Source organism: Cyprinus carpio, chromosome B9 (assembly GCF_018340385.1).
Source record: "Cyprinus carpio isolate SPL01 chromosome B9, ASM1834038v1, whole genome shotgun sequence".
NCBI lineage: Eukaryota > Metazoa > Chordata > Actinopteri > Cypriniformes > Cyprinidae > Cyprinus > Cyprinus carpio.
Genome location: NC_056605.1, coordinates 17978839 through 18003313, shown reverse-complemented (window position 1 = coordinate 18003313; position 24475 = coordinate 17978839). Strand labels below are relative to the sequence as shown.

Genomic DNA, 24475 nt, shown 5'->3' with positions numbered 1-24475 from the left:
ATTGTAAACTGTCACACAGATGTCATACAGGTTAATGCATTTCTATTACAAATAAAAATTCTGTCTTTTGCTCACTCTTATGTTCTACCGTAACTTTTATTTATTCATTATTTCTTCTCTTTTCCTTATGATGAACGCAAATGTTGATCATGGATGAACCTGGTCCTCTTAGTACAAATAATATGTTATGCCCTCAAAACACTCTTACTATACACAACTTGTAAATAAATTTAACCAGCTTGTATCACATATGTGGCTTTTCTGATGTAGTGAACTTGGTCTGTAGCTCACCTAGTATACAGCATTACTCTTGTGATGTAGAGCCCTTTTTTATGAGTCCCATGAAAAACACCAGTCAGGATAAAAGAGCTCAAAAAGATTTTATAAGCAAGCTGAAATGGCACAAATATTTATTTATTTATTTTTTGTCTCACATTTGCTTGTTTTTACTCTGTTGTTTAAATTTAGGGTGCCAGATTCACATTTATCTGTTCAACTGAACATGCTTTTTAGTGGCACTTTAAAGTGACATTTCACTTTAAAAACTGCAGCGTAATGTAATTTTTTCAGAAATGTTGACAAAGGCAGGTTTTCTCAATGAGCCTAGGTTGGTTAAATATCTCCTTTCGTGGTTCACACAAGAAAATAATGCAGGTTTTGGAACAGCATGACAGTAAATACATGATGGCATTGAATTTCTTTTTGTGTGTGCGAGTGTATGTGATACATCAAAGGGGCCCAGTTTTCAGTTCAACCTTGAAATATCCCAACAATGACATAACCTTTTGTTTGTTTGTTGTGAACTACACTTTCATATAGCTTGTGTCAGGAAGTTTTCACAGTCAGGCTAATTTATTCTGTGTTAGATTTTCTGTGCTAATGAAGGATATCATTAATTAAGAAGTCTTTAAACAGATATGGCACCCCTCAAGATAGCACCATGTGCAGAAATAATGTTCTCAAGTCATTGATGGAGTTCAGGGAGAGAATGGGACAGCATCTGGTCCATGCACAGCAGAAATGAAAAACAGTTTGCACAGCATATGTGCTATCCAGCAGTCACAAGTCACCCCTCATTTTTTAGGGAAGAAAATGACAGCAATTAAAATCGCAATCTCTTCTGACATCACCAAGTTGAATTCATATCATAGTCTCAAAGTCAATCAAAATGCCACTGAGACTCTTGAGTACACATAATGAAGAGGATGCATTGGAAACCAATTTATTTCTTTATGAATATTTATACTAATCACACTGTATAACCAAGATGATATATCCATCTATTTCCAAACCACTTAATCCTCTTCAGGGTCATCAGGGGCCTAGAGCCTATCCCAGCATCTCAGGCCAGGGGCGGGGGATGGATGGCCAGTAGGATATTATATATTTAATTTAATAATAATAAATTAAACATACTGCCTTGCATGTCCTAGGTGTTGCAATTTGATGAATAATTAAAGCCCTTATTATGTATTTTCACACCGTGCTTAACTAGCCAAAATAATCACATTTAAAATTAATTGCTTCATTCAAAGTACATTAAAGTTGGAGTCTGATGTGCATACATCATTAAAGATAAAGAACCTTCTAAAATGAAAAAGTGAAACGAAGCACAGATGAAAGGACTAAATCATTCCTGTGAAACAGGTGGCGGTGATCAATAGACACACGTGATGCAGGGTCAAGGTTTGGCTGGGTAGATGTTGTAACACAATTCTGTTCAAAAGTGGCCAAGTATTCTGACAAAATTATTTTCATAAGCAAAATACAAACTGCAAGTACTTACTGTAACTACATTTTAGTAAATATTTTATCAGTCATGTTTTGAGAGCTCTTCAAAACATGAAATGCACTCATGATTTGCTTTTGCCTTCTGCCTTTTGCCACTTCTCACTACAGTTGCTGTAGTGAGAGGTTCAGGACGTGTTCTTATGGTGCCATCAGCCAATCAGTGTTTCTGATGATTTTCTTTTCCTGCAGAGTCATGTGCTGTTTCTTTTTTGGTGTGTGTGGACCAGCAGCAAAAACATGTGCAGTAGTTTATCTGTGAGATTAAGTGTGGGGATAGTTGTTGTATTCAGTTATTGTGGATTTGCACACTTTAGTGTTTACCCATATATATTTTACTACAAATTAATTGCTGAACATAAGAGCTGTATTTTAATATTTATTTAATTATACAGAGAATCATGGTCATCTATTTTAAATGGCTGTGCAGGATAACACACCTGAATTCACACATACAGGGAAACCTGCAATGTAGATCCAGGGACAGATGGCAAGTGCTACAGTCACTGTCTGATGAATTGTAGCTTATTTTTCTAGGTGTGAGATTGCAGTTGGCCGGCGTGAAGATGAGCAGGTGTGACTGGATGCATTCATGAAGTCTAGTCCTTTATCCACTGCTTTTGTTTTCTTGCTTTCCTTAGAGCTGATACAATAGTTAGACAACCAAAACTGCATGGATTGGTTCTCATGAATTTGTATGGTCCCATTTGTATATATTTATGTTATTTCATTTAATTTTGTAATGGTAAGGTTTTGGTGTAGGGTTAGTCATTAGCCAAAGTTTTTTTTTTATTAAACATTTTAATTCAAATTCATGCAAAATGGCCACCTCATAAAATACATTTTTCTTATAAAAGGATATTGATACTGAGAAAATAATAATAACACTAATAATGTTCTGAATTATCTTAATATGTGGGCTTTTCTCAGCAAATATTGATATAGCTTATTTGATTCATTAATAGCATTTTACATAATTAGCATTTTGTTAGATTTGTTGGTCACACTTAATTTTAAGGTTCAATTCTCGCCATTAGCAAACCCTTAACTCCTAATTTGCTCCTTATTAATAGTTAGTAAGGTAGTTGTTAAGTTTAGTTATTGATTAGGGATGTAGAATATGGTCATGCTGAATATGTGCTTTATAAGTACTAATAAACAGCCAATATGTTAATAATATGCATGCTAACAAGCAACTAGTTAATAGTGAGAACTGGTCCCTATACTAATGTGTTTTAATTTATTGACAGTAAATGATTGACAGTATTATTAATAAAAAAAATTGTTTAAAATAATAAACAGAATTATTAATATTTTAAAGTGATGTGACATACAGCCAAGTATGGCGAACCATACTCAGAATTCGTGCTCTGCATTTAACCCATCCAAAGTGCACACACACACAGCAGTGAACACACACACACCGTGAACACACACCCGGAGCAGTGGGCAGTCATTTATGCTGCGGCACCTGGGGAGCAGTTGGGGGTTCAGTGCCTTGCTCAAGGGCACCTCAGTCGTGGTATTGCCGGATCCAAGGCTCAAACCTACAACCTTAGGGTTAGGCGTCAAACTCTCTAACCATTAGGCCACAATATTTTGTTTAGTATTAAAATATTTGTAAATGGGGGGGGGTGCAATATTTCACAGCTGCATATTTCATAACTGCACATTTCACTTGCATAACTAGTGCTGTCTGCCTCTGTCTTTACTCTCAGCCAAACTGTCTTCCCCCTTCCCTGAGCTCAGTCTGACAACAGCTGTGTGTTATTCCAGAGGAGGAGTCTGTGTAGTTGTGCTTTCCTCAGGAGGAGGAGTCTGTCCAGCCATTGGTCGAACACATGAAACTATTAGTAAAGCAGTATGTTTAGGGTGGAGTGGGCTGAAAGGGGAAGTTCACGTGCTATACATTTAAACTTAACGGATCTAAAAACAGACCTCTGATATGATTCATGATAATATTTCCATCCTGTTAGAAAGTGAAACAACGACTGAGCAGAGGAAGTATTTCTGTTCCTAGAAAAAGGACAGGAGAACAGTTTGCCGGCTGTGGGAGAACTTGTTGCAGAACTCTTGAAGAAAAGTTGGTGAGTTAGATTTCACTTTAGTATTTAAATAAAGCCTGCTGTCATGAAATGTGCTGCTTTGCAGATTTAAATGTACAATATAAAGCATTGTACATTACTGTTAAAAGATTTTTTAGATGGTGACAAGTACTATTCTTTAACTGTCCAAGAGTTTTCCTACTATTTACATCTTCCCAATTTTCTCCCATATGAACCAATTTTAACTTTATATCTAAATCTGTGGCTTTCTTTGGTATTTAAAAGAGTGTCTGGTCCTCGAGAGGGTTGTGTGTAGTTTAAAAGTGTTGAGTGACAGAGAAGAAACATACCAGGTCAGCAAATAACCACAAACACTTGTAAGTGACATCTGCCCTGCTATATTAAGCTGCACACATACTCTAATTCATTGCTAGTAAGCTCTTTGACAACTCTTTGAATGATATTTATCTTATATAGGGTAGTTCACAAAAAAAAAAAAAAAAAAAAAATTATGTCATCATTCACTAAACCTCCTGTCATTCCAAACCTGTATAACATATTTATTTTTTTATTTTTTTAAACATTAGAATATGTTTTCGAAAATGCCGTTGACTTTGTTTGTATGGACCCAAAAATAAATGAATAAATAAATAAACATTCATCAGACATTCATTTTCTTTTATATTCCTCATATAATCATCATTATCCATCTATATTTTTGTATAAATGATTTTGTATTATTACCCAAAATTAAATTTTTTTTATATGTTAGCTTCTTCAAAGTTACCACCTTTTGCCTTGATTCTGGACACATTCTGTTAACCAGTTTCATGAGGTGCCATCTGGGATGTTTTTAAATTATCTTGACATTTATATTGGGCACCTTTGGTTGCTTTTTCCTCACTATACTTATTGATTGCTACTCATGCAGGGACTAGTATGTCCTGTTGCCTGAGGCTTGTATAAAAGCTTCAAGTGTAAATATTAGAGTAAAAGCCAGTCATGCTGGTACACAAAGCTTATATTTAAGCACAGCTGACATTAACAGTGCTGTTTTTAAATAACAGAAAGCTAAAATTAAAACAAGCTAAAATTGCTTTAATCTAGCACTGAGTCGTTAAGAGGGAAGTAAATAAAAGTGATCTTAAATTAGAGAGAGTGAGAGTGAGAACTTGTTTTCCATCATCGCATATAACATTTATGAGAGCGCTTCCTTTAGCTGCAGGCATAAACATTGACACAACTTCACAGAGTCTAACAAGTTTATAAATTAGTAGCCTTGTCAAACCCATCTTTTTAAAATGACAGCGTTCAAACTGAAGTACAAACTAAAAACAAGATAATATCAGTGTATGATACTTTTAATATATGTAAATAAAAGAAATCCATTGCTGGATTTCAGGAAGGAAGTACAGGTTGTGGACACTGTGTGCTGATGAGAGAAGGAAATACTGTGAATGTTTCCTTTGTTTCACAGTGAGTGATAAGTCCCAGGGTTTTTAAAGGCCTCTTTCTTTGTTAAGTAACTGCCAGAAAAGTCAGCAAAGGCTAAATAAGGCCAATGCAGTTTAATCAAATGTGTCACATGGCACTATATTGTGTACACATCAACATATCAGATCTACATTTACATTTATGCATTTAGCAGACGCTTTTATCCAAAGCGACTTACAGTGCATTCAGGTTAACATTTGTTTACCTAACATGTGTTCTCTGGGAACCGAACCCACAACCTTTTGCGCTGCTTATGCAATGCTGAGCCACAGGAACATCAGAGATCTACAGAGTAGAGCACCTGAACATATCGTTTAGAGCTGACCAGCTGGGTAAAGGCAATGACTTCCTAATTTGATCTGATTCTGATTCATAAACTCTCAATTCAGTTCAAATGAATTCTGAATATTTCAGTAGCTATATCAACAGACCTGTTTAAATTCGTATCAGTTTATGACCTTGCTCAAAAAACGTCTTGATGTTAGTGTGTAACATGCATTATGACTCCAACACCACCCAGATTAGGTTGCCAGGACCCAATTTATTTTCAGTGAGGGGGTGAATGGTCATATAGAGCAAATACAGTCGCATTAAAACAATAAGCAATAGAGAAGTGGACTGCACATTGTGTGGGGGTGGTGAGCCAGTATCCACCACTGACTCACTGACATCTGCAAGATAGTTACATCCACTTTAAAAAGCACAGATTAACTTTTCAGTTATGTACATATTATGTACAGTTATGTACATAATAATTACAGCTTTAGAATTAGCCTCTGATTTGTCCCTTCAAATTATTTTAATACACTCCTCTGACTTAGTCAAAAGCCAGTAGGAAGTTATCAACCCCCTGCTGTATCACAAAACAGAGCTTTTTCCAGAAATTAGAAGGAACTTCATAACATAGATTCATAAAATAACTAGAAAGCCACACAAGCCTCAGATCAATATTGCTGTCTAGAGATTCTCTTTATATGGTCTAAATGGGAAAAACATTGTGTTTGGGAGTTAGGTTTTGTTTACATTATAGAGGTCTCTGACCTACACTTATCGGTATCAGGCAAAGTAAAACTTACTAAACAAATACGTTAGATAATGTCTTAATGATAATCTAAACATGCAGTAAAGCTTGTGTAAATAATGGATAACATTAGAAAACCAAGTGCAAATATTATTCAGTATTCACATTGGAATTTGGATGATGTAATCTGTTATGTGCTTTATCTTGCAACATAAACGGCGCTCTCCTGCTATTTCATCGCTCTGTTTCCCTGAGAGCACATTGGAGTGAAGCAATTGCCCTCTCTCTCTTTCTACAGACATCTCATCATCCCTGAGAAGACTCTCCCACAGCTGTCCACCTCAATCTCACTGCCAAATATTCCTTCACATGTCTGTAATGGCCAACTCCACAGAACGTAGCGTAACCCCTACTGAAAGCAAATCTGACACATCACCCATATCTATTCGTAAGTATTTTGTAGTTCTGTGCACTAAACTGAATGAGTCTCAGCACCAGCTGCGACGACAAAGTGCAGTGTTATCAAATGGGTGTGTTTGGATGTGGATTGGTGACATTAAGAAGAGCAGACTGCTCTGAATTTCACACACCGTGTGGAACAGAAATGAGCATGTGTGGTTTGTGTGTGTTGGCAATGGCATGCAAGCTTGTGTGTAGCATCGGATGTGCAGTTTATGTGTGTGTGATATTTTTGTAAGGTATGATATATGATTATAGTTTACATTATTCCCTGCTATGTATATATATTTCAAAACAAATGATTTCTATTTAAATATAATTTAGATTTTAGATTTAAGGTTTTTTTAAGACCTTTTGTTGTTGCCTAACTGTTGCGTTGTACTAGATTTGGAACTGCTGGTGTACCAGACAGAGGGTGATGGTGGTGAGGTACGGCTCTGAATATGAGATATGGAATATGTTTACTAGATCAGGAACAACCAGCTGTGAAAACATAGCCGACAGCATAACAAGCCCATAAGAGTCAAAATACAGCAAGGCTCTTGATAATCAACAGAAATCAGTATTAGTACACTTTGAGAATAATTCACCATGAATGAATTGTACCAGCTGATAACGTCCTTTGTTTACACATGTTGTTTGCATTGTTTTAGCACTGGAGAGAATTATGCAAATCAGAGAGCAATGAAAACACACCCAAAAAAATGAGTGCAGAGTTTACTGTGCATGGTTGAAATTTCTGATCTTACAGGCCAGTTCTGGGTTGTGGGGGCTGCAGGAGACTACTGTGATCTGGCAAGTTTTGGGAATGAGCTTTTGAGGCTAATTTACATGGAAAGGAGGTGTATTAGTGCCTAGAAATACTTGATGCTAAAAAAGGGATGAGATCAAACATGCAAAAAGCAATTGAAAAGGGCATCATATATCATAATCCATATGAATAATGTTCTGAACAAGGTTTGACAAAATTCAAAATTTAAATGTAGCCTCCTTTTTAATTAATGAGTTGGAATTTGAATTGCATTTTCCACACACACACAGGATATTAAAGTTAAATGACAGGAAAAAAATGTGCCAAAACATAGTTAATTGAGGTTGAGTAATTATGCCTGTTTATTCCCTGTTAAAACAATTAAACTAGCCATCAGAACAGATTAAAGTGTATCAGAAAATGCTGTAGTCCATTAAAAGTTACATAATGGAAACCTTATACTTACATTTTGACATATTAAATGATATTTAATGTAATTATGTCTAATAATACACAGCAAACTAAATTAAGGACCTGGAATCTTTCTAATTAAATGTTCAACTTCCAGACCAAGGCAACAGGATTTGGGGCTGGCATTTCCTGGCATTCATTATACCCCATTAATCTTTACAAATTTCTATAGGTGGCATTTCAAACATTGAATATTCATGCATTCTGATGTTTCTAGAAATACCCAGTATGTTGTGGTACTTTAATGGATATTTCATACTAAAGAAAGTTTTAAAAACTGAACCTCATAGATGTTGTAAAGCACTTGAAATTAACTTTCACTCTGCATCTTTCTTTCGTTTGATAGCTGTCTCTTAAAATAATGAAAACTGAGACTCAAAAGAGCTTAAAAAACACAAAAGAAGAAATGCTGGGTTTTTATTATACTCCAACGTGACAAAAAATATATAAATAAATAAATAAAACTAACAAACAAGTGACTATTAGACATGGATTCATGAAATCCTCATGAAAAATCATTATCCCTAGCCCATCTTTTGAAATACTTTTCTGTTGTTCTCTTTTGTAATTCTAAAAAGATGCTGCGTGCATTGTGATCACCAGTTTCAAGTTTGTTTAGGATGGCTTAGCGAGGTTTAGGATCAGTTTTCAAAGAAGCCACCTGTTGTGTGTTGGCATAGTGGTGAGTTTAAATAAACATTCAAAAGGGGCATAAGCTGTGCCTGTGAAGACGGATAAGGGTAGTACAATTCTAACTGATGACTTACTGATGTGACAGGTTAAGTTTTTAAATTTATTTATAGATAAATAAACAAAACTCAAACAAGTAAGAAGATGACTCAAACATTAGAGGTAAAAGCTAGGCCAAGAGAAGAGAGAAAACAAATAAGGGAAACAGGACAAGACTTTGCTTTGTTCTTGGTGGAGGATGAAACAAAGTTAGAACCAGAGGGGTTGTAGAGGTTTTCCAGCTACAGGACAAACACTGAGTGAGTGTGTGTATGTGTTCCTCACAGCAACAAAACAGCAAGCCAAAATGTTGATTTATCTTCTGTTCTGAAAGCCCTCGAATCCAAGTCCCCCAGTATGTGATGGAAAACAAAACGCTTGTTGGTCTATATCCCGCTGCAGTCCAACAGCTGCATGCGCATTCACCTTGCATTTTACACTTACACCATGACATTGTTTTTAATTGGGAACTGTTAAATGAAGGGCAGTCTGCACATCTGTGTTTGTAGCTGTAATGGACCACAGAGGTTACTGAACTAGTTATGGACTGTGTTTTATCTTACGCTATGCCAAGTTCAAGGATGTTATGTTTTACAAACTTTCAATGATATTAAGGAGAAAAATAATATTTTAATAATTTTATTTTAATAATAATAATTTTTGTTATTGATTTTATGATTTTTATAAACAATTAACTTTGTAACTATTTAAAAATTAATCAAAAATGTCTTAGTTTTTTTTTGTCATTATTATCATTATCACAGAAATGATCTAGTTCAAATACTCAGCATTAAAAAAACAAAAAACACTTATACTGATAAAAAAATAAATACTGAAATATGAAATCTCTTAACGCCACTACAAAACAAAAGTATTGGCTACAAGATTCTTTGTATTCTAAATTAACATTTTCCTAAACACCATCTAAAATCTGCTTATACCATTTACTCTTTGAATAAACAAATTTGAGAAACATGAAAAAAGTTGTTCAGCTAAAATCTTTATTTTTTGTTTAAATAAGACACTGATGCAATGCAGTAAGTTAATTAAGCTGCTTTCTTCAGTTTTATTATGAGTCTTTTATACCAGCATGATATCATTAGGAATAAAATCCAGCTTTAAAACAGTTTGTCTCTCTCTATGTGTATGTCCGTCCACAGGAATGTTGGAGAATCAACAGCAGGCTCTTTATATTATTTCTGACGGAAACAGGCACTGTTCTCAACCAGCTGTCCATAATCAACCTCAGTGGGCCTGCAGTCACTTGACTGGCTCATGAGAGCACATGCCCATTAGTTAACTCATTGCAAAGGCTTTTTCTCTCAGAGAATCACTGACTCTCAGCTTGAATGAGGGAATCTGAGAGTGTGGTGGAGAGCAGAGAGGGAGAGGTATTCTTTCGAGGCGAGATGCGTGACATATGGCTGGGTGAGATAGGAACGGTTACCACTTGAGCCTCAAATCCCAGGCAGATGTGACCTCAGGCCATGAAGGAAAGAGAGAGATGGAGAGAAACACCAGATTGTTTGAGGAAATCAGTTGCAGAAAAGCAGAGAGAGGGGAATAGTGAAGAGCTCTTTAACTGAGACTCCCACAGGACTGTGTGTGTGTGTGTGTGTGTGTGTGTGTGTGTGTGTGTGTGTGTGTGTGTGTGTGTGTGTGTGTGTGTGTGTGTGTGTGTACCACATTCAGTATCTCATGACTAGCTGACTAGCCCCACATACAAGTGAGCTTGAACTCAGTGCTGTGGTCATGATGAGCCTCGCAGCAGCACCAGAAGGAAGTTAGTAAGCTTTTAATAGACTTTCGGTTTCTGTTTACAGATTGTATTTGGAGATAGATGCAATGACATATATGGTAATTAGGGCTGCCACGATATTAGATTTTTCATATCACGGTTATTGTGGCCATAAGAATTCACAATATCAATATATCATGATATCTATAGAAACTTTGGAGGGGAAAGATATCAGTCAAATTATTTTTTACTTTGTTTATTGAGTTTTTCTTTTCCACCCAACAAACATAAAGATACTGATAAACGCAGGGCACAAGACTCTGGCTTTCTCCGTCTTCTTTGAAGCTCCTATGAAATAACAAAAGAGAAAATACTGTCAAGTTGAGCAGTATGATAAATATTAATGGTCACACTTTACAATAAGATGCCATTAAAATGAATGAATTAAAATGAAAATTAATGAACATTGAACAATACATTTATTACACAATTTATTAATCTTTGTTAATGTTAAGAAAAATAAAGTCACTCATTGTTCATGTTAGTTCACAGTGCATTAATGTTTACAAACACAACTTGTGATTTTAATAATGCATTAGTAAATGCTGAAATTAACATGAACTAAGATTAATAAATGCTGTGGAAATATTGTTCATTATTATTTGTTATTTATACATGTTAACTAATGTAATTAACTAATGTTAACTAATAAACCTTATTGAAGAATGACCGCAGATGAGGCATTAAGTGCATGGCACTGCGACCAACTTAACATTTTACAGAGTTTAATGTAGCAATAGTTCACTTCCAGAAATTTGATAATTTACTCACCCTCAAGTCATGCAAGATGTTCATGTCTTTTTTTCTTCAGTCAAAGAACTGGTTTTTGAGGAAAATATTCCAGAATTTTTCTCCATATAGTGGACTTCAGTGGTGGCCAATGAGTTGAAGGTCCAAAGTGCAGTTTTAATGCAGCTTCAAAAGGATCTACACGATCCCAGAAGTGTTTTATTTAGCAAAACAACCAATCATTTTCTTTTTTTGCAATCGTGCACTTAAAAAAAAAGAAAGAAAAGAAAGAGGTAAAACAACGATGTTGGAAGATTTTGAAGTTGGGGGAGAAAATGACATGGAGTTTTTCACCCTACCCTACAGATGGAGAACTAACCACTCGTGACCTTTCCAACAGAATTACGTTACGTCGTGGATGCACATCACAGAATTAGTGAAAGCATATGAGCATTTGTGGATAAAAAGTATATAAATGTGTATTTATTTTATTTTTTTTAGAAAATTATGGATTGTTTCACTTATTCCTTGGCTGGGATTGTGTAGAGCCATTTGAATCTGCACTGAAACTGAACTGGGGGTGAATAAATTATCAGGATTTTTACAATTCTGGATGTGAACTTATCTTTTAATTCACTTAAACCTAGGGTTCTCATCATATCATATATTTAAATCTGTACAAAAATGCAAATAATTAAGCCTGTATTTTCTTCATTTTTCTTCATCTTCTGCTCCGTCTTGTACCCAAATGGGCATATCAAAATATACTCTATTAACCGTGAGCACAGATGGACACGTTTAGTGTATTTGCACAACCTAGTGGACCTTTTGATTTTGAGCATTCAGATCTCTTGAAAATCATCTGAAAATTACATCATGCGGATGGTCTGTAAGCGGACCGTGAACAAAATGTGTTTTTTTTTCAAAGAGGTTTTCATTATTGCATATATGAGGAGGAGAGGTACAAAAGTTATGCTGTTGCAGCTATGCTGCTGCTTCACATACGCCCTGCTGATGCTTGTGGTGTGAAACGGCTAATCCTTTACCTGCAGGACAGGCGGATGAAGATGGTAATGTCATGTCTGTACTTATAAACTTGCAATGGAAAGTCTGAAAACTTTAAAACCCTTTCTGTACACTCAGGTTTAGGTCCCTGTGGATATTTCCACATTCCTCTTATCTTCATAGACGTGCACTCTGTCGCCTCCAGTCCTCTTTCTCAATTTGATTTTTCCTCCCCCTCAGCACCACAATCTGATTTCTGGGCCACTGAATAACTGTATCTGTGGCCAAGTGACCTCGGGGTCATTTGCAATTTCCTTCTCTTACATATTTTTCTGCGATTCTCAATCTATTCCACACTTTCGCCGCTCGCAAAGATTAGATGTTCTAGTCCCAAAGATGATAGACTGACCTTCTCAAGGGCAAGTGCCATCTATAGAAATGAATATCATAATAATAATTATGCTGCTTTGATTATGGCACATGGCATTGTGAGGCATATCCAGATGATGAATGAAGCCATCTAGGCAGCAGAGGCCATTCAGATTCATTGTGTCGCGGCTCAAAGGAATATGTTGGATTCGCTCTTTGAAGTGCATACGGTTTCTCACACCAGCTTATGTAAGGGTTAAAAGAGTCAAGAGTTTTGGTATGCTAACAAAGCCAAGTGACCTGTTATTACCGTAGTCAAAATACAGAAATGCTAGCAAAATGAAAAACTGCAACTGACATTTCTAATCTATAGATGTCAATGTACAATATAAGTGACTGCTACTGGCCACTTACTGACGAGTCTGTTTAAAGATTATGAATAGGAAGTGAGGGTGTTATAGAAGTAAAGAGAGATGTGTGGCTGTGTAATGGTGTGGAAGAGTAAGCTGCTTGTCTTTTTAGTTGCACAGCTGTTGAGGTGGATCCACTTTCAAACCAGCACTCTTTCATAAAGCTAGTGAACACCGTACCAACAAACACTAAAATCAAACTGTTTCTGTGTTTTGATGGTTTAGTTTGTTAGTACTTAACTGTCGCTGTCATCACATGATATGCTATTAGGGGTAATGCTTTATTTAAGATGTACTTGTTACACGTTACATGTACTTACTATTATAACAACAATAAATTATGAATAATTACATGCATGTAACCCTAATCCTATTCCTAAATATATAGTAAGTACATGTAGTTAAATCATTTTACTCAGTACTTAAATGTATAATTACACTGTAACAAGGACACCTTAAAATAAAGTGTAACCCTATTTGAAAAAAAAAGTGAGTTATAAGAGTTTATTTCACTCATTATGACCTTTTTTTTACTTCCATCAATTAATTTCAACATTGATAATAATAAGAATTTTTTCTTGAGTAAGCAATTCGTCAATATTAGAATGATTTCTGAAGGATCATGTGACACCGACTGGAGTAATGATGTTGAAAATTTAGCCATCACAGCTTTGCCATCACAGGAATAAATTACATTTTAAAATTTATTTTCTTAAAAATAAATAAATAAACATTTTTTTTTTTATTGAAATAATATTTCACAATATTTCAGTTTTTACTGTATTTTTTATGAAATCAAAGCCGCAATGAAGAGCTAAAGAGACTTATTTATAAAAAAAAAAGAAGAATTTTACAGAGCCCACATGTTTTTAGCTTGAGCGAGACGAAGTTCAAACAGCAGGATGATTTCCTGCTTAATGACACTAAAAACTAGGCCATGGGTCAGAAAATGAGGGCATAATTCAGTGTTTTTACACTTGTAGCAAACTGTTCTAACATTTGGCAGTTTTTTGTGGCAGTTTAAATTTGCCTATAAGGAAATGCACCACTATCAATCTTGTGTCATATTCAACTGCCTTTCAGATATCACTCTTCTGCTTTGTTCACCTTGTTGGTCATTTCAAAACACTTATGAATTTCTTTATTCAATGGAAAGCGCATCAAGCTTTTTGCAGCTATTTTTTTGCAGTCAAGCTTTAACAATGAAACTTTTAGGTCATTATTCTCTGAAAATCTTTCCCTATAGCACTCAAATCTTGTTCATACTCACTGAAGCATATGAAAGTGGCTGCACGACAGTTTTGATGTCAACAGTGTCACAAGCCACTGGTTCTTGTGTGTCTTGTGTCTGATTATGACATGTTTGAATAAATTTGCGAACTGCAGTAGAGATTTTCAGTGAAAAACTTTTCTTCACCCAAATCATATTGCTTTAGAAGACTTGGAATATGTTGTAATGTGCCACATAGGCAACTTTGATGGGTCTTTTTGTTTTTTTATATGCTAAGGCCTGTTCACACCAAGGACTATAATAATGATATTTGTATCCATATAGTGTTATTAATCATTCCAGTTCTATGAGAATAGGGGAGTCCCACAACCACTGTATAATGACAACAGCACAGACTGAGCAAGCAATACTGATGGAATAAGTAAAAAAAAATATATATTCCAGCTGATGTCCGATAAAACATTGCCAGCCCATCAGAATAAATCGAACTTTAAAGTGCTTGAGCATTCAAAGCAGATGACAAAAGTGCAGCACACACTTATGGATGGGTGCTTATAAAGTCATCATTTTTGTTATATTTATAGATATTGTTCTTGGTGTGAACAGGGCATTATGCAATATGGTTAAGGGGTGGGGTTACAGGGTTAAAAAATACCAATATTATATATTTGTATTATACCATTTGCTGTTATATAACCCCCAACAGAGTTGAAATTTCAGCAGATTTGTGTTGAGGTTGAGCAGGATGAAATTTTCTACAGCGCCGGTTCCCTTATGAGACTGCCCAGCTCAATAACAGAAATATGTCCTTCTCTCACCTCCTCAATGTAACAGCACAAGCTTTCAGCACGCTTCCCACCCTCTCTCCTCCTCCAAGACATGCTGAAATCTCACTCCATTAGTCACATCCATTACTCCCATTTCCTTCCCTGTCTTCTATACTCGGCTCATTTATCATTTAGGATTGGAGGGAGACTAGCATGTGGTTTCCTCATTCTGTCTCCTCCATCTCAGCCCAGTACGGTTATGAATTTAGGGTTATAATCACCATTGAGCTCTTGTGTAATGCATGCTTGCACCTGTGCTGTCCTGGTGGCTGCCCTGTCTGTGCTCAGTGTGCTGTATGTGTGTTGCATGATGCAAATCAATGCAATAGCTTGATGTGATTAACCTTCTTATGCTACTTCAGCTCTGGCCAACTGACTCAATGAATAACTCACTTACTTCTAACCCAGAATTAAATTAGTTAATGTACTATACATGAACATAAGCAGCCAGTTGCATAAACATGGTATGTGGTAATCAGTCTTACTTTTGGATTCAGATTAGATCAGTCTACATTTTCATGTGACTGATTTCAAAAAGTAATGAGCAAAATTAAAAATGAGATGATTAACTTTTAACACTAGTCTAAGCATTTTATGCAGCTAACCACAGGTGTAATATTACTGCATAACTGAAGTATTTTCAATAATGAATAATAATTTTAACTGAATATTTTCAAAAGAGTAGCTTTTCTTCTACTATGCATTAGAGAAAATAGTAAGAAAATATATTTTTCTTGTTTTCTTGTAAAAACATTTTTAAAATAAGACACATGTTAAAAGTAATGTTTAAAAAAAATTCTCTATATATGTGGCATTGCATTTAACAAAGTTAGAAACAAACCAGTTATTTTAATTAGAATCCATGCAATCTGGAATTTTGCGTGATGGTGGACGTTTTCCCTATGCAGATTTTGCAGTGGGTTAAAGTTGATAATGCAAACAGAAAACTGCTTGATTTAAAGTGCCTTCTGTGTGAGCTGTGCTTCATACATCAGTACATTGACAGCAGACAATAGACCTTTTTTTGGCCACAAATTTTTGCTAATGTCCCTGCACCTTAAAGGTGTAAAACAGTGTAAGTCAGTGATTTCTGGTTCGATAGGACAATTCTTCATCACATGGGAAGGCTGATGAGCATCCTTTGGCCTTGACACAAGCTTCCTCAATAATCAATTTTCTGATATGATCTTGCAGGGCAGTCACATCACCAACAATACAGTGTAGAAATACAGTGACTGGTCCTCTCAAGTCTGATAGAAATGACTATCGTAAAACCTGTTTAAGAGGAGGATTTAAAGGTCTGAATAGCCTTGGTGGCACAGAGGAATCTGAGAAGAGCTCCTGACCAGTAAATGAGAGATTTATTGATGGGCTTACATGCTTTCACTCAAGGCTGTTTTGAGGCCTTTCTTGATGTGGATCTGTGCATTGCAGACACAGTAAATAACGTGATGATCAATATTTCCTTTTTGCAATCTCAAGTCTGATAAAGGGTTACGAGTCATTCTGAGCTTAATACATAAAACATATCAATGTGAAGACAGTAGGTCAGTTGTACTTTAAACCTTCAAACTTTTTAATTCCATAGTGTTATGAAATGGCAGGAATGAGGAGCTCATGGGATCATGACACATAGACATCAAAATATGATTTTTCCCAAAATATAAAGAAAATTATATTTCTTATTTATCATGTAGCCTATACAGATTTATTACTGTAAAGATAATTATAACATGCTGTATCACACTTGCCATGCTTTCATCCTTAGCATTTCTTTAAAAATAAGAAATATTTATTTTTATTTGTAAAATGTTTGACTAAACTTTTACAAGGACTCACCAACATTCCCATTTGACTCTCTTGAACAACCTTGCACTAAAGAACTGTGGGAATGCATTCTCATTCTTACCTCCTCTGAAGAGCAGAAAAGATGTAAAACAGTGTGAAATCCATTAGGAATTTTTGGAGGATTCGACATAGACTTTGTGGTGGCCTTATTCTTCCTCGCTGTGACTGCTGCACCACGGAGATGTATGTATCTAATTAAAATATGTTGATTAACTAGGACTGAGCATTTGTATGGTTTGTTAGAGGTTCATTATAAGCTGAGGCTTCTCTGCAGCTCCCTCAGGTTATCATCTATTGTCAATGTCCTTACTGGCAATGGGCTATTTTAAGGGAAGCTGCTTAGCTTTTAATGCTTATTCATATAGTAGGATTTGGACTTACATTTTACAAGCAGCTGGTTTAAAGCTGAAGTGTGTAATTTATTCAATTTTTAAATGTAATTTACTATAATATTTAGTGGAAACTATAAGAAAGCCACTGGGTTGATTTTCAGTAAAAACAAACATCTCTGTCATATCTTTTGATATCTCTATCTAATATATATAATGTATGTATTTAAGAAAAATAAGTTATGTTTATATATATATATATATATATATATATATATATATATATATATATATATATACAGTATGTGTATGTATATCAGAGATTGCCTTAGTGAGATGGACTTTCAGTTTTCAAGTTCACCTGTGTCTGTCCATTTTTAAGCTGTTCTTTTAAAAGGATGATGAATAATAAACAACAGCCAATCATCTGAGAAGTGAGAGAGAGAAAGAGAGTGAGAGAAAAGGAGTGTCTGAGAGCGAGTTTAGTGAGGCGTTTAGTAGCTGTTTTCACTCTTAGTTTGGCACAGGCAGTTGGTCACAGTCAAGTGCTTTCCTGACAGACATCGGAGCTGTTAATTCTCTACATGAAACATGAAGGCCTACCCTGACACTTCATCACCTCAGAGATGAGACAAGGACCTCTATTCCTACGGATTTGACAATGTACTATACAGCCTTCCTAGGGAAGGTGATGGGCCTTTTGTGGTACATTTAGTGAAATCAAAGAGAGCAGCAGTATCAGCATGCAAAATTATAGATTCTGGACTACAAGAGGAAGTACAATTTTTGGTGTCTTCTTTAAGAACTGAGTAAGTTCTTTGTGAATAAATCAATTTCTAGTAGATGTCTAAAGGTAGACTATTTAGTGCTACTTTTAACCTAGTCATCCAATGTGTGTGAGGCTAACGGATGATAGCCAGACCATTGGTTGTCCCCATGAATAAATTGTTCAGATCAGAGCTAAATGCCATTGCTTTGGTAGTTCTCCAATTTGCTGAAATTTGGACAGATTTACAGTTTGGGCACCGGGCAGAGCAACAATGAGAAATTTCCATTAATTCAAGCTGGAAATGTATCAGCTTAATGCATTTCCCACCCAAGAACTGAAGGGACTGGAATTCATTCTGGCTCCTGGTTTTGCTGCCCATCCTATCGGGAGACAATTACCAGTGCGCTTCAAAAGCCGGCTTTGGGCAAGATTAGCTCCACTTCTGGGAAGGTGATGAAAGCAAATGTCTTGCTGCTGGGTTTGCTCTGCCCTGGGTCTGTGTGGCAGAAGTGAGAGAGAGGGTGGAATGCCTTTGGCCCCTCATCATCTTTCAGGTCCAACCCGTCGGCTTTCATGGCAGGCTGTGAAAAAAAAAGAAGCTGTTCTTCAGATCTGGCCACGCAGCACAGATGTCCTCCTCCATGTCACAGCGGCTGGCGGATTTCACTAACGAGGCTAACGAGGGGACGCCTCCAGGCGAGACAGGCTCCCTCGTGTTTGCATGGCAAATTTAGCAGAGATTTAATCCGTCCTGGGGTGCTGTGGCTCTACACTGAGTTTGACTTAGAAAGATCTTTTATAACGGGCTTAACATCCACTATACCGAGAATTTCTGCTCTAAATAAGAAATATATCCATTATTCATCATATATTTTAGCCTGAAATTTCTGGTCTCCCTGTGCCACACATCTATGTGTCATAGATTTAAAGCTGAAGAGTATAATATAAAAATTACTATCTTAATTTAATATGCAGAGACGGCTAACAGTAAGCCATTTATGCTTTGGCGCTATCAAAACATTGCGTTGTTTGTTTCAGCATCCGATAGAGTAGTATCGGCTCAGCCAGTGGTGAGTTTGTGGTAAGATTGTTTGAAAGCGACCATTATTTTTGCAATTTGGTTCGGTGAAGCCAGTGGTGCAGAAATTCCACACTTCAGCTTCAAGTCCTAAATAGATTTCAACAGTTTTCTTCTCTATTCACTGAATGGAAACAAAAACATGACCTGTGAGATATAAAAACAACAGTGTCCTTCATGCCCCTTTTGAATGATTCAACTTTCCAAACTTTCCTACCAGCTAAAGCACGTTAGAATTTTTAAAGGTGCACTAGGTCCTTTTTTTGTTTGTGTTGCAGGTCTTTGGTCTTGTGGTGTGCATTACAGAAGCAAAGGTTTTCAATTGCCAATGTTAATGTAGAAATTTGCAGTCACCCGTGATTCATTTATTACACAAAGTGGAAGTGAGAGGAAAGTGGAAATTTTGGAAAGGAAAGTGTCCAATAACAGGAATAGTAAGAAAACATGATGATCACCTCACGTGACCTCAGTCATGACCGCCATAGGTTGGCCTATTCCTTATACAAAAACAGCTTTTATTAGGTTTCTCATACAACTCATGTTGGTGTAATTATTATAGTTTTTTTTTTTTTTTTTAACGATTATTGTGTTTGTTTGTAAAACTTTTTAATGAGCAAAAATGGGGAGTGCACAAGTTGAAAAATTAAAAAATGTATGACAGAGACTCAGCCTTGGTTGTTGATTGGATGAAGGCAGATCTGAATGTGAGCTTGTAGTCAACTGTAAGAGAGCAGTGGGATTTCCAGCATTTGTCACCGGAGAGGAGACTTTCGTTTCACCAGAACAAGTTATGAAATTTTAATTTAAAAAAAGTGGATGAATAATTCTCAATTAGACTAAAAGCATGCATTTAGAAAACAGATGTTTTCATGTCATTCCAACTTTAATAACCTTACTGAAAAGGCATCTGTCTTTATATTCTGAAAGAGCTCAGAGTGCAGCACACACTGTTCTCCAACTGTTTAAATAAATATGACTTTCAATATGTTCAAGAGTCCATTTTCCAGAGGATTCAAAGTACAGTTTAAAGTACAATTTACAATTTATTTATTTATTTATTGGCTTCATTAGATGCCACTACTGACATTACTGCTCTTAGAGGAAGCTAAGAGATGTTTTACGGACAGTTTTGAGGCTAGCAGGTCACACATCTGCATGCTATAATGATCGCGATTCACAGTAAAAGCATGTGCTACTTTGCGAAACAAACCAGACTCTCTTTTAGAGACATATTTTATCGTTTTAATGAAGTTTTGAGGAACGATGCTGCAGAGAGAACCATGGTGGAGCTTGAAATACTTGATTGAGTTATAAATAATTCACTGTCTGAGAGCCTCTGTGAGGTTGTCATTTTTATTTTTTATTTTTTCATATCACTACAACTTTTTTAAAGGACAACTAATTATTGAACTTATAAGGAGACATTAAAGATCACATGAGCGGATGTTATACCTTCAAACACACCTTCATGCCCTTCACATTACCCAAATGTGAATGTTCTGTGTCTCCTTAATTACTCCAAATATAATCACGCTGTAAACACCATATCACAATGAGCTTTTAATCACAATGTAACAGGTTATTAGACACTAATGAGGGAGCTTAATTGTTCATGTTTGGGGGGCATCTGCTTGGTCAAACCGGCATTATCCTTTCTGTTTAAAAATAGTTTTGGGGTCTCACTAGATCTATCTCCATTTTGACAGCAACATGTTTGATTTGCCTGTCCTTCAGTGAAAGTCAAGTCAAGGCAGCAGATGTTGCCTTTGCAATAATTCATGATTATCTTCAATCACTTTCTTTAACGAGCTTTTTGTCCCCATGGTGATGGGGAGGATGAGTCTCGCTGCAATACAACGGGGGAGACAGCTGTCTATAAAAACAAAGCATCATGAAAGATTCACGTGTGTTATTATAACACAGGAGGAAAGTCAACAGTACGGTGTTTTGTGAGGGATCAGTGAGGCAGGAAGGATCTTGTTGTAGAGTTGCAGCACTCCTTAAAAAAAAAAAAACACACTTTCAGAACAAGTTTCAGAACTCTAGCCATTTAGGAAGGCTCGAACAGAGAACTGTGATCAAATGTAGAGACATTTATGCTTAAAATCAGTGGAGGTTAATAGTAGAACTATATTACAAAATGGACAAAATGATATGTGATATGAGCATTCCCATTCAAAAAATAAATGCATATACATGTTTGACATATGCCGTATACAATTTTGCTTCATCAGAATATTTTCTGCTTGTCTTTAGAGGGACCATACTTTGAAGCCATAGTTGGAGGTAAGTATAGCAGCTCACAGACTTTCACATATCTAACATGTCTTAATCTCACTACAATGTAAAAGTCAATATTTCTAACTAATTTGACCTGTTAAATATTACTTTTGTCAGGGTTGCTTTTCCCGAGAGCATCGTAAAGCCTAGGTAGAGACCATTGGTGTCAATGGTTTCTGCAATCTACTTAAGCTTATGGCCATTTACAGTAGGTCTGGACACAGTTGTTTTTTGAGCCAATCACCTCTGGAGGCACAGAAAAAAAAAAATTATGTGGTAGATGACAAAACGGGAACACGGACAGTCCAAAACAACGATTCTAAACAGCGATGTAAATGGCAGCAGGCAGAGGATTATATCCATTTCCAAATCTCCAGTCCATTTCAAAAGCTTTCCAGAGCAAAACTGGGCACTGGTAAAATATCTTCTATATGATAATGACATATTAACAATATGTTACTTATTCAAAGTCAGTGGAAAAAGATGCTTTTTGCCTCCAGAGTGTGTAGTTACGAGAACATTTTGAGAACAGCACTTTGATGATGGTCAGAGAGGCTTGGAAGATTTCTGTACAAATGAGAGGTAATTTGTGCACAAGATGTTTTCTGGCCTCAGAAGATCTCTGGCTGAGCAAAGAAAAAAAAAGAAAGAAATAGTACCAGTTCCACAGTGGTCTCGCTTTAGCTCATTTACACATGAATAATCAGTGTGTGGGTTTGTTCTCAACACTGAAGTAATTGGAATCAGTAAACCTCAGCAGGGTTCTAATGATACATGCCCTCAAAACCTTTTTCAGGAAACTGGTCTGGCATATCAGGAGAAAATTTGTGTATTTCATTGTGCATAGTTTGTTAGGGCTGTGTGGTTTACTGCTGTTCTCTACAAACAGGGCACTCTGAAGATTAGCTTTTATTGGTTAAGTCTGTCTGTATTTTCATTAGCTAAATTTACACCTGAATCTAACATTCTGTTATCGCATTTCCCCAACCTCACAATTTAATATAATGATGCTGAACATGGTTTAAGTTAAATTTCCAGTGGAATATAGCTAAAGATAAGTTGGGTTGAGAATAAAAGTACAAAAACCAAGGACCAATTTCAAATGCAAATGCAGATACTGATCAACAGAACTGGTCTTTTTCTATTTCATTATCATAGTTTTTATTATTATTTGAATTACTTTAAATTTTTATATTTTCTGCTTACATTTTTATTTTAATTAAAGTTTTAGTAATTTTGTTGTTTGTTAGTTTTTTTTTTTAAATTTTTATTTATTTTATTTTATTTTTTACTTTTTCAGTTTTAGTTAGTTACTATAAGTTTTTTTTCTTTCCTTTTTTTCAATTTTTTCTGGTATTAGTTTTATAATAAAAAACAATGAAAAATTATTTCGAGTTTTTTGTAAATATTATGTAAAATCTTATTTACTGAAAAAATATGATCATGAATTTGTATTAAAAAATACTTATGAACATCAACCACCTTTAGATACTGGTATCGGCATCAGCTGTTGAATCAGAAATATGTTTCAGATTTAGTACAAGTTAAACTCAATCAACAGCGTTTGTGGCATGTTGTTAACTAATAATAATCATAATCAAAAAAAAAAAATAAAAAATAAAAAAAAAAATCATAATTTCCTGATTATCTAACTTTCTTCTTCTATTAGTCAACATTTATTGTGATAACGAACCCAGAATAATGATCCTTTAAAAAAAAGTACAGCCAGCAATGCTCCTCTGAACTCAAAACATTGTAGTCAGTATATTTCAGGACAGTCAGTCTCACATTATAGCTGCATCCCCCAGGTTCTCTTCTAATATAACCTCTCTTTCTCTGTGTGTTCTAGTTGTAATTGCTGTGGTGGTTCTGGTCCTGATCCTCCTCCTGGCCATCATTCTGCGATACCTGTACAAGCACAAGGGCACATATCATACCAATGAGGCCAAGGGCACAAAGTTCGCAGAGACAGCAGACGCTGCTCTGCGTGGAGACCCTGCCCTGCAAGACGCCATGGATGAGAGCAAGAAAGAGTATTTCATATGAGACACAATAGCTGGCCCTTTATACACATCATATAATAAACTCCTGCAAGCACACATGATGCCTCAATCCTGTTTGCTGGAGCGGTGAAGTAACTGTTTTCTAACACAAAGAGTGTTGTGAAATTTCTTCTATATTTCAATATCTGAGATCATTTATATTTATTTGTTTCTCAAAAAGAGGTAATATTGAGTACAGATGAAAGAATATGCCACACTTCTTGTAAAGCTGAGTGTCTGAACAAACATCAGCTCAGGAGAATGAGATGGTATTCAGATGAAGGGAAGGAAAGTCTTTGATCTCGTTAGACAGAATGTGAATAATAGGTGATATATCAAGACACTGAAATCCACACTGTTAAAAAACAAGAATGTGAAATTAATTTGTCTCATATCTATATTCGATATACTGTATAACCATAAACCATAAAAAAGGTCTTTAGAGTCAGTTTTGTTAAATTGAGGTTTATACATCATCTGAACGCTGAATATCCATTGATGTTTGTTAGGATAGGACAATTTGACTGAGATACAATTATTTTAACATTTGGAATCTGAGGGTGTGAAAAAATCTAAATATTGAGAAAATTGCCTTTAAAATTGTTGAAATTAAGTTCCTAGCAATGCATATTACTAATAAAAAATTAAGTGTTGATATATTTACGGTAGGAAATTTGCTAAATATCGTGGAACATAATCTTTACTTAATGTCTTAATGATTTTTGGTATAAAAGAAAAATAGATCATTTTGACCCATACAATGTCTTTTTGGCTATTGCTACAAATATACCCTTGCTACTTATGACTGGGTTTGTGGTCCAGGGTCACATATATAATAATCAGGTATCAGACTCATGAATATCTTCTTAAGACAGAAAATTTTAAGAAGTTTGTTCGTTTTTTAAGAACATCTTTTTTAAAAGATGAAAATAGTTTTGGTGTTGTCTGACTGTATGACAGTTCTTCCCAAAGGCTCATTGGTCAACTCAATATTAAACGTCT

General features: G+C 35.6%; 1 protein-coding gene across 2 annotated transcripts; it reads left to right on the top strand.

Annotated features, from left to right (window-relative positions):
* The first annotated feature begins 3628 nt into the window (after positions 1–3628).
* LOC109062524 (glycophorin-C-like) lies at positions 3629–24008 on the top strand. 2 transcript variants are annotated; one of them, XM_042731270.1, is made up of 4 exons: positions 3631–3875; positions 6647–6796; positions 21408–21437; positions 23281–24008. In XM_042731270.1, the coding sequence occupies exons 2-4, from the start codon at positions 6718–6720 to the stop codon at positions 23475–23477; spliced, it is 306 nt and encodes a 101-aa protein (XP_042587204.1). In that variant the 5' UTR covers positions 3631–3875; positions 6647–6717; the 3' UTR covers positions 23478–24008. The 2 variants fall into 2 exon arrangements, with proteins under 2 accessions (XP_042587205.1, XP_042587204.1); XM_042731271.1 differs by lacking the exon at positions 21408–21437 and having other exon boundaries at positions 3629–3875.
* Positions 24009–24475: the final 467 nt, after the last annotated feature.